This window comes from Coturnix japonica, chromosome 9, assembly GCF_054131305.1.
Source record: "Coturnix japonica strain WE chromosome 9, WE-NBRP24, whole genome shotgun sequence".
NCBI lineage: Eukaryota > Metazoa > Chordata > Aves > Galliformes > Phasianidae > Coturnix > Coturnix japonica.
The window spans coordinates 5,982,716-5,993,535 of NC_140671.1; the positions used below are offsets into that span (position 1 = coordinate 5,982,716).

At 48.0% G+C, this 10,820-nt stretch overlaps 1 protein-coding gene across 2 annotated transcripts; it reads right to left on the bottom strand.

The window, feature by feature from the left end:
- Positions 1-424: 424 nt before the first annotated feature.
- On the bottom strand, positions 425-10,820 carry KCTD10 (potassium channel tetramerization domain containing 10). Of its 2 annotated transcripts, none has more exons than XM_015878049.3 (7): positions 10,777-10,820; positions 10,090-10,303; positions 6,406-6,575; positions 6,044-6,130; positions 5,414-5,466; positions 4,579-4,774; positions 425-4,090 (listed from the first exon to the last, which is right to left on the bottom strand). In XM_015878049.3, the coding sequence occupies exons 1-7, from the start codon at positions 10,777-10,779 to the stop codon at positions 3,872-3,874; spliced, it is 942 nt and encodes a 313-aa protein (XP_015733535.2). In that variant the 5' UTR covers positions 10,780-10,820; the 3' UTR covers positions 425-3,871. The 2 variants fall into 2 exon arrangements, with proteins under 2 accessions (XP_015733535.2, XP_015733534.2); XM_015878048.3 differs by having other exon boundaries at positions 6,044-6,133.

Genomic DNA, 10,820 nt, shown 5'->3' on the forward strand with positions numbered 1-10,820 from the left:
TCCAGGACTTATAGATCCTTATTACATGCTGTCCCAGGGCAATGTTTAGGTAGTTGCGTGAGTAAAATGTCAATCTGTGCAGCTGATAACCTGTAGCAGAGCTCTGAAGGAAGGATTCAAAAGGAAAAGATGTCTCCAGGCTGTGCTTTGAGTCACTGTACTAACCAGGACAACTATGTGAAGTGCAGGTGAATGGAGTTCAGTTCTGCGGCGTGCAGAGGTATGTTTAAATGTAGCTTTGAGGTTGGCATAAGTATTCCTGAGTTGGTGCTTCACTGGAAATCCCAGTAAGCTGCTTCCTTGTCTACAGGCATGGGGGTAGGAAGACAACCTAAAGTAGTGCTGTCCATTCTCCCTGCAAGGCAGCAGTGCAGTGCAGTGAGGCTCCAGAAGTGGAAGCAAGTAATAAGTCAACTCACGTGAATATGAAATATCTTCTGATTTATTTCATGTTATGCTTTAAAAAAAACAAAAAAAACCAAAACAAGAACAACAAAACATTGCAAACAACAACCACACACTGAAGTCCATCTGAAGGGGTTTTCATGTGCATAAAATAGGAGGGAATGATTGTACAGAACGTGAAACAAAACAACTCCATTAAGACTAAAAGGTAAGACTGGAGCTTCGACACTTGCACAAGGGCTTTGAACAGGTGATGTCCTGCAGCAGGCAAAGCTCAGTGTGGGCTCTAGAATCTGCCTTGTCTGAATACAGGAGCAGCTCAGCTTTGCAGAGCTACAGGAGTAAATGCATTCCCAGCTTAGCCCTAAGCCAGGGGCTGGTGTTACTGGACTGTTGGTGTTACTGGATTGTTTGGCCCTAACTGCATCACACACACAGAATCACAGAATCATAGAATTACCTGGGTTGGAAGGGACCTCAAGGATCATGTAGTTCCAACCCCCCTGCCTGGCAGGGCCACCAAACATACACCTTTACTAGATCAGGTTGCCCAGGGCCCCGTCCAACCTGGTCTTGAACACCTCCAAGGACGGGGCATCCACAACCTCCCTGGGCAGCCTGTTCCAGGGCCTAACCACTCTCCTAGTGAAGAACTTCCCCCTAACGTCCAACCTAAATCTTCCCTCTTTTAACTTAAAACCATTTCCCCGTGTCCTGCTATTGTCAGCCCTTTCCAAGAGTTTACTCCCCTCCTGGCAGTAAGTTCCCTTCAGGTATTGAAAGGCTGCAATGAGGTCACCCCGCAACCTTCTCTTCTCCAGGCTGAACAAGCCCAACTCCCTCAGCCTGTCCTCATACGGGAGGTTCAGCCCCCTGATCATCTTCCTGTCCCTCCTCTGGACCCTTTCCTAAATCTCCATGTCTTTTTTGTACTGAGGGCTCCACACCTGGACACGGTACAACAGATGGGGCTTCACAAGAGCAGAGTAGAGAGGGACAATCACCTCCCTATCCCTGCTGGCCACCCCTCTCCTGATGGAGCCCAGGATCCCATTTGCTTTCCGGGCTGCCAGAGCGCACTGCTGGCTCATGTTAAGTAGGTAAGCTTTTCTGCATTACTCCAATGGATGGGGGGGTGGAATAGCCTGTAGGCATACAATTTCAGTTGGCTCTGTTCTACTGTCAGTATTAGTGGCTGTTGTTGGGGGCTGGAGGGCAGCATGCATGAATCAAAGCAGGCAGGTCAGCATGGTTAACATCATGCAGCACTAGCTAATCTAAAGAACTGCTTGGGGCCAGGGTAGCTGCTCCGTACCCCGTCTCCCTCTGAAAGCTCTATTGGCAAAACCATTTAAAGTAAAAGGCTCAGGAGCTGAGAGCATTTTGTGCAATGGCATTAAGTGGCTGTGGGAGCTGTTTTAGTTTTATTGAGAGACTTAATGAACAAAGGGCAAGCAGCCAGAAGGTGAGGGATGTTCTATCCCAGGACAGCGGTACATCTTTGTTACACAAGTAGAGTTAAGTTAGGAGTGTATTACAGATCAGAAACACGTAAACAGCTCAGTCATGTGTCAAAGTACACAGTGCCAAAGAGAGCGCACGCCCCAGCTTATCACATAAGGCAAAAAGGGAGAGGCACTGTGTCCTGCACACCAACAGCCTGAACTATGGGCTTGTATGAACCCGAAGCATGTTGCACTGGTGACAAACATATGTAAGTACAGCTTAGAAAAGAAGCCAAAGGGATCAGGACATCGCTGAAGGTGCTGAACTGCAGTGCAACCACTGTCTGGGTACTGCTGAGTTCTTTCTTCAGCTACTGGCTGATAAATAAGAGTAGAGGAGACAGAGATAACAACCACACTGTCACAGCCCCTGGCTGTTCAAAACTTGAAGTCTTTGGTTACGAGGAAGACAACTTCAGCCTAACTCTGAAAGCTGTTAGTTGTACATGCTGCTCCAAAATTGCTTACTGCTTTATTTTAGATCCCACATAGTTTAGCTACAGAGGCTAACTGCTACTGAAATACATCAGAGTAATGCAGCTGGTGATGCTGACTGTGCCTTTGGTTTTTAAAATGCCAATGTGCCACAATCGGCCCTGAGCCAGGACTAGGAACCCTTACAGCAGGAAGCTTTCAGAAATGAAGGGCCTCACTGAGTGATGCAGAGTTGCCACTGTGGGACACCCAGCAAAAAATACTCCAGATGAAGAATCAAGAAGGTCTGAAATGGCCAAAGTACTCTGGGCTCTGCCACAGCAGCACCCTGACTGAAGTTTAAGACTTCCTACTGCTGGTTTCTCTCTCTCAGGCTTTCTTTTACATTAACCATTACAGCTGCAGCTCTTCTCATTATCCATTAGCACCCAATCCTAGTGAATAATACACTATCTTCCATCACTCTGACTGATACTTGACTCCACAATAGGCAACATGAGACTAGGAGGTAGATAAAAACACCCATTTATTACTACTCTCAGTAAACCAGACACTACAGCATTCTCTTCACAACGTTTCAGCTTCATCCTTTCACACACAGCTGCCATTTCTGCTGAGAGACTTGGAAAATGCTCAGGATAAAGGCAAACAGGGATTAACCTCTTCTGGGCCGCTGCCTTCAGCTCTACACCAGCACTCTGCACTGCCCTCACTCAAAGCCAAATGCTCCTGTATCAGCTGCAGGACTGAGCTACAGCTGCTGGCCTCCTGCCTACACTATGCTGGCACTGTGTGCCAAACCTGTTACGAATTTTAACCTGTGGTAAAGAAAGCACAGCTTACTGATGGGTGATCATCACATCAATAGAAGTGGGGATGGGCCTCTCCACAACCCAGTGCTACAGAAGCTCCACTGAACCATTGGAGTGGGGCCTGAGAGCAGTGGGAAGCCACAGCCACCTGCACAGCCTGGCAGCATTGGGCTCCCTCTGCTTCAAGCCTGGTGCTCCTCCTGCTATTGCCCAGCCTGAGCTACCAACTCCATCAACCTTCTGACCTGGAAGAAAAGGAACTCTGCAGCAGCTCCACTGTGCTCAGATCGCTGTGCTTCTGCCATGCTGCGACGCCCAGGAGATGGGGTCAGTGAGAGTCAGGAGGGAAGGTATGTGGCTGCCTGACTTCTGTCGTTTCGTTTGTTTTTTAAAGTGCAGGATAATTACTAAAGCCAAAGGAAGCCAGCCTTCTTCCTCACTAGCCACAAAATAGCAAAGACAAGAGGGCTACAAACTCAGGGCATTTCTCCAGCTGCTCAGTGGGCTTTTTACATACCTATCATACGCCCAGTAACCTTATTTATTCTCACCCTAGAACTACCGCATTTAAATACCCCAGATAACCTACTTTGTTACAAAATGTAATTTACAGACTCATTGAACAAAGAGAAGCTGCCTGGTCCCCTGCTGCAGACAATCCATCAGGAGAAGGGCAGAGCCCTCCAGACAGACCCCGCGCAGCCACGGCTCAGCTCACTGGTGCAGATGGGCTCTGTCATCCGGACGTTTAATGTGGATCCTTCGCACGCGTTCGATGCGCTCTCGCTCCTCATCTTCCTCCAGGTGATGGGAGCGGCCAGCTGCTCCTCCTGTGGCTTCCAGGAGCGCGTTGTCGGGTCCCCTGCCATCCTGAGACTCGTACAGCAGAATGTTCAGCGTCTCCTCATAAATGCGGGCTTCTGGGAACTCCACCTGCCCACCGAGAGAGAGAGAAGGTCACTCTCACCTACTGCAGGCACCTCTGTTTTCCTCCTTACTCCAGCCGTACAAACCCAAACGTTTTGCTATTTGCCTTCAGCCTTTGAGACCCAGCAGGCAGAACTGGCCTGCTCACAGGGCAGATTCAGCTAGGTGTCTCTACAGGGAGGTTTGCTGCTGCTCCGTGCAAGCTGCCATTACACAGCGATGGACAACAAACCTGATCAAGTGCACAAGTTTGTCTAAAGACAAGAACTGGACTGAGCTTGCATTATGTAATATCAGAATTGCCCTGTGTTAAGCGCTACGTCCAATCAGTCCCTGCCCCAACAGACCCACAGGATGAGCCCCACTACGCTGCTCTCCCAATCTGAATGGCGCTGATTATTCTATAGAGATGCTAGACAATGAAAAGCGTGTTCAGAATGGAACAGATGTCCACACGCTGAAAGCAGTGGGGCCCTGCTGCTGTTTACTCCTACCTTTGTCTGTTTTTTCTCAGTAGCATAAACAATGGAAGTGCAACAGACTTCAGCAATCTTCCGTCCCTGCCCGTAGAAAGACCAGCAGCAGATCTCGTCTCCAATCACATCTTTTATAAAGAGCACTCTCCCATTAAACCTCAAGGACAGCTTATCAAATAGCTCGATGTTTTTCAGCATGTTGTCGTCAGAGTTGCTATGAGAGACAAAGAAGGCAAGTGGTCACGTCAGGGTAATTAAAGTAGTAATGAAGAGCAGAAGGATTCAGGCAGCGAGCATTTGCAGGCCCATAAGCCCAGCTTCCTTTGATTTACTGCGCATCAACAGCACTGTGAGTAACACGCAGGCCAAATGGATGTCAAAGGCCGTTTCATTTGTGCACAAAATCCTTACAGACAGATGAAACCCTTCCTAAATTCAAGCTTAGCACCAGCTGGATGAAGACAGTGTTTTGTCATGTAACTTAAACAGAGACATAAGGAATGGCAGACAAGGTACTTAATGATTTTGCAACTTATTGACAACGCTATGGCAGGCTTTCTGTATCCAGCCAAAGTGCTGCAGCCCATGGGGAACACAAGCCAGCAGTTGGCCAGGAGTCTCTACCAGCTGCACCTGGGCGTTAGAGGAACCCCCATCCCAGAAATAGCACATGCTCAGCCTCCTGTGGATGACAGTAGGCTCCCTCCTGAATCAAGTTTGAAATTAATTGGGGAAACAAAATTGAGTGTGTGCCAGCTCCAATCTGTCACTGGTTCTGAGTGCAGAAAAAGCGAATATCTATCATGGATTTCAGTCTATGAACAACTTCAAAATGACAGGTTAAGTCACTTACCTGGTATAGGAATATTTGTTGTTGCTTCTGTTGTATAGCAGCTTCACTGCTGGCTGTAAAAAAACAAACAACACACACATCGGTCAGAGGACATGCAGTAATCACTGGAATCTCAGCTCCAAGACCACGCAGCAGAAGAGCTGCAATATGAAATGACACCATTAGGCTCAAACTCAATAGGATTTGTTGTTGCTGCAAAACTGTTGTGTGCTGGCTGGTAATGGGGCCGCAATCCCTTCTGATCGCTTCTGGGACTAGACTGTAATTCATCCTCACACACCACAGCCAGCAGGGAGAAACAGGAGTCACTGATTCACTTTAGCTAAAGAAACCATCTGTTGTTATTTATCAGAGGGCACAAACCAATGGAAGATCTAACAGCCCTGATGAGCTGCTTGATCAGCCTGCTCCTATCTATGGCCTCTACTGTAGCACCTTATGTGGTGACAGACATGGCCTGATCAACATCTGACTTTTAATTCAGAAGGTGTAATTAGCCTGCTGTAGATTTCTGGTGTTTTGCAGCTCAAATGTTAAACACCATTTCTTAAAGACTTGGTCAAGATCCCAAGCAAATCCCAGGACATCCCAGCATCCTTCCAAGCTACAGCACAGCCTGGTCTTTCTCACCTTGTTAGAAGTGGCTATAAGTTTTTGCTCTTCCTTGGAAGATGTGATGACTGGTACTTTGCAGAATGGTTCATATGCATCTTTGTTCTGCTGAAACAAGAACCAAACAGCAGCTGAATGTAAACAGACCTTAAGGCACAGCACACTTGTATGAGGTGGGAAGGTCCCACATATTCTGTGCCACAGCTAAAGAGCCACAGGCTAAGTGTGCCATCTGCCTTCATGCTGCACCCCAGCTTTGGAAAGGCAGCAAGTGGACACCAGCAGACCATCCTGCTGTGCACACTGAAGCTCTGCCCACCTCACCTCCACCCTTCACTGCAGCCAGAGCAATCCAGCTCCTCGTTAGCTTCACAACCTACCTGCAAGGCTGCCTGGCACTCATCCACCAGCCCCTGGACCAGGTAGTACTTGGCTTCAGCCAAGAGCTCTTCTATCTCTCTGCGGCTCTCGGGGAGCGGCACAGCACCGTCACGCAGATAGTTCAGGATGGTCCCAAAATGTTTCCCACAGCGGTCAATCAGGATCCAGCCTGGGGAAAGGAGAAGAACACAGTAGAGCAAATGCGACAAAAGAAGTTGAGCCTGGCCTAGGCTTGCTGCACCAGGCAGGTTCCTGCCAGGAGAGCTGCAGCTCCATGTGGCAATCAGAGCAGCAGAATGTTCTGCTTGCACGGGGAACTCGCTGCCTCCTCCTGCATTTTTCGAGTGCGTATGTGGGAGTAAGGTAGGAAGCTCACTTGTTTCTCACAGTTCCCAGTTATTGACAAATGATTAGCTGTAACAGAGGAAGGAATTCTTCTCATTCTCAAGGCAATCAGCTCTGTTCTTCCTCTACTCACAGAATCCCCGCTGTACTCATACACATGGCTGGTTCTTACTGATGCATTTCTTAGTCCAGCCAACCAAACTCAACCACCTTTAGGTTCCTGCACCTCAACACACTGGGACCCGCTGTGATCCACCACCTCCAGCAGATGTGCAAAAAGGGCCAGAAAAAAAGAGAGCACAGCTGTAGGATGCATCTCTGCCAACTCTGTTCCAGTCTCCACGTTCCCAAAGTGCAGTTATTTGGTAGAGAAAAATGTTTATTGGCCTCTGGAGCTGCTGAAATCCACGACGCAACAGCACACGTATGTAAGGTATGGATGATGGGAAGGGAGTAATGGAAAGAAAGCAGCCACAAAGAAGCACTTCCCAGTTAGTTGTGATGGGAGGATCCCTGTCTCACCTCTTGCTGCCAGTCGGCTGCTGGACCCTGAGAAGCCTTACGCAACGTTGAGCCTCAAGTTTCCATAAATGAACAGCTGGCCACCCTCATGGGCTGCAGCTCAGGAATGCAGCGAGGAAACGCTTGTGGGGAAGGAGTCATATTTTGGACAAATAAGGAAAGTAGGTTAAAGCAGAGCCTGTGTGTTCTGCATGAATGGAATTACTAGTAAAAATCTGAACACTTGGGTAAATTTGGAAAGTGAACGCAGCCCTTTCATGCTGTTCTGAGGACAAAGTCAGACAGTTTCCAGCCGTTTACCACAGACTCTCCATCTCCCTCATTACCCTCCTGTCTATACAATGTATGCTTGCAATTGTAATTTTACAGCCTGTAATATGGAAAGCTGAAGGCAGGATAACTAGAAACAGAGAACTAAAAGAACAAAAGACTGATATAGGCTAATGAATGTGATACACCTATTGAACCAGAGCAGAAAAAAAGCCCATTTATCAATGCAGAGCTCTCCCATTTTAAAGAGACAATGGAGCACAGGGCATGCTAATAAACAACAACATCCATATCCCCAAAAACACAGCCATTGACAAAGTGTTTGCCAGAGCTCAGCACAACCTGAAGGGAAGTAATGAGAGGGTTGAGAGAGCAGAATTACGACCCCCAAACTTCTTTGTTATCATCTCTGCCACAGTTCCTTCTGTAGGCTGTAAAAATGTGCTGCAGCTTTATGCTTACAGATGGCAAAACCAAAGCAGAATTGCTCACTTTCAGACAGAGTGGGGAGGGGGGGGATGAGAAAATATTTGGAGCAGCATTGCAAAATAGAAGCGGCTGCTAAAGCAGCTTGCAAAAAACCCTTCTGTTTTAACCAAACAGCCAAAGCCGCAGCCAAAAGGAGATGACTCACAGGAAGGTGACCCTGCTGCCACTCAGTTATGGCTGTGCAGGGCCTACAAAGTGGGTTTTCAGCCTTTTAAAGCTATTTTGTAACTGTGGCGTTACAAAAAGCTGCAATCCCTGCAGTGGGTTATGCATACGGTGTTCATAAAATGCACGTACACGCATTTGATCTCTAGGAAATTTGTTTTCCTTTTTAACAGGGCATCTCAGGGACAGCTTCCAACCACTAAAGGAGGCTACGTTTTCTGACCAAGCCTTGCCAGATGAAACAACAGCCTGACACTGACGCCTGACAGCCCTACAAACACCCACCCTGATCAACCAGTTAACAGCAACGTGATGAGAGGGGATGCTCACAATGCAGTAAGGAAAAGTGGAAACAGATGGAGGCGCTTGGAAAACCCACAGCCTTCTACTCCCTATTCTTCCCATGAAATAAAATAACCAGAGTATGCTGACTTGCTACAGTTCTAAGCTGAAAATAATCATCTGTCACTCCCCAGCAGAAAACTCAGCTCTTCTCCTGGAGTCCAAGCAGCAGCTTGTTGTAATTGTTACACTTGGGAGATGGCACCGAGGTCAGAAGAATGCATCCAAATGAAGAGGAAGACGCACAGTGTGAAACATTCCACAGACTGCAATACAACTTCATTCTTTCCAGTTTCTCTGCAAGTCTGGCTCCTTTTCCTGAGAAACTCTGTTTCGTGCCAGACTTTGGGTGCGCCCAATGGACACTATTTTGACCAGCTTCAGATAAAGAGAGTTTCCTTTGACAGCTCTAACACCATTGTCCTGGTTTCCAGCAACGTGCCAGCAAGAGGCAGATAAAGCAAGAGCTACTGCCATGGGAGTGTCTCAGTTACAATATCCAGGAAGTATCAAATTCCTATTAAAGCACAAATGAGCTAAATGGGACAGTCACATGCAGACACAGTGGAACTCGCAGCAAAACGAGCATGAGATTTCACATCTTAGCAGAGGAAGCTCTGGATCTGGAGTAATATTGTCTGTTGCTCTCCAGGAGAAAGAACCTGCACCTATGGGGAGACAAACTGCACCTTGACCTGCAGCACACAGAGCAGCGCTAATGCCATGCAGCAGCTGAATGCTTGCAAAAGGCATGGTAATACAACTGCAATAATGCAGCCTTTCACCTTCCCCCCAGCTTAAATTCATAGCCAAAATGGGGATATTCGGATGAATGAGTTGTTGGGTTCTTTTATTTTACATTTTTTTTCCCCTTCGAAGCCAGTTTTTCCTATCTCAAGAAAGCTTATTATGAGAGCCCTACTAAATCCATTGCTTGCACCACGTGGCTTCTAAATACAGGCTGTTCTAAAGCACTTAAGTCCAATTCATCTAATGAAGCAATGCATTCATTGTGCTTTCAGCAGCTTCAAACAGAAATTTCACCTAATTAACCAGCCACAAGGAAGGTGTGTCAGACACACCATGTTACACCAGCCAACCACCAATATTCCCACATGAAAATAAACTTAGGCTCCAAAAATCACCTTTCTGCTCAAAAAACACACCGCTTCCGAGGTTTATCTTTGTATTTCAGATAAGGAAACAAGATGAGGAAACAGCCTTCTGAGCTTCCAAGTAAATACGCAAGTCCTGACTCATAGTTTCTCAATCACAATTTTCCACATACTTCAGGGCTTTTTGTGTCAGTATTTCAAAAGAAAAAGGCAGCCTGTGCTATCTGGGCCTGAGAGGAGCCCCTTCTGATTCTCAACACCCTGGTCAAGCCACACGTATCCCTTTGTCCCACATCATTCATCAGCTGTCTATGACGAACTTCAATACCAATCAGAAGGAACCATCACTACAAACTTCTCTCTCTACTCCAACTTTTGGTCCAACCTCTCCCAACCAAGTTTAAGAAGCGGGAGGGATGCAATGCACATCCTTACCTTCACTGTCTGTCAGAACCTCCATTCTCCCGCTGAACATGGCCTTGAGCATGGTGTCCTGCTTGGTCAGTGTCTGCATGGTGGTGTAGTACAAAGCCCCGCCGATGTTCAGCTTGACATACTTAGAGCTCGGGCTCGTTCCTTTGAAGGACGTGGTGCGGGTGGCAGCTGCCGGCACTGCTGAGCTCACCACACTTTCTCCCGACATCTCTTCCTGCAAGTAAGGAATCAGTAATCAGAACACTGACCCAGCCTGAGGGTCAGCTCTTTGTAATGCCCCCCAGTGCTTTGGGTATTTAACATCGCCTTCTATCTGGAAGGGACAGGCAGCAAAGGAAGCCAAGGAGGAGCTAACGAGGCTTCGTGTTGTCAATGTTATATCAAACTGTCTCTATATTGCACTGTGTTACGACACGGAGCCTGCAGCCCCTCCAGGCCCACCCCAGCGCTGATTGATTCCAGCCCCGCTATTAAATCACAACGATCCGGCCTCAAGGAGCCGCGATGGGCCCCACAGTCCCGGCCCCACAGGACCCCAAGGCTACAAAGCTGACCCCATAGCACAGCCCACCCCATGGCACAGCCGACCCCATAGCACAGCCCACCCCATGGCACAGCCCACCCCGGGGCTCGGCCTCATCCCCGTCCCCACATCGCCCCATCCCGGCCCTTCATCCCCCCGCTCACCATGAAGGGCGCTGCCCCACGGACCGACCGTCTGCTCCTCCTAC

Bases quoted from the DNA above. Each gene is read 5' to 3' on its own strand.
- KCTD10 (XM_015878048.3), bottom strand. The intron at 5,467-6,043 runs GTGAGAAAGACC...GTTTTTTTACAG, and splicing joins TTATAGCCACTTCTAACAAG to CCAGCAGTGAAGCTGCTATA. The intron at 4,091-4,578 runs GTAGGAGTAAAC...CTCGGTGGGCAG, and splicing joins CTGAGAAAAAACAGACAAAG to GTGGAGTTCCCAGAAGCCCG.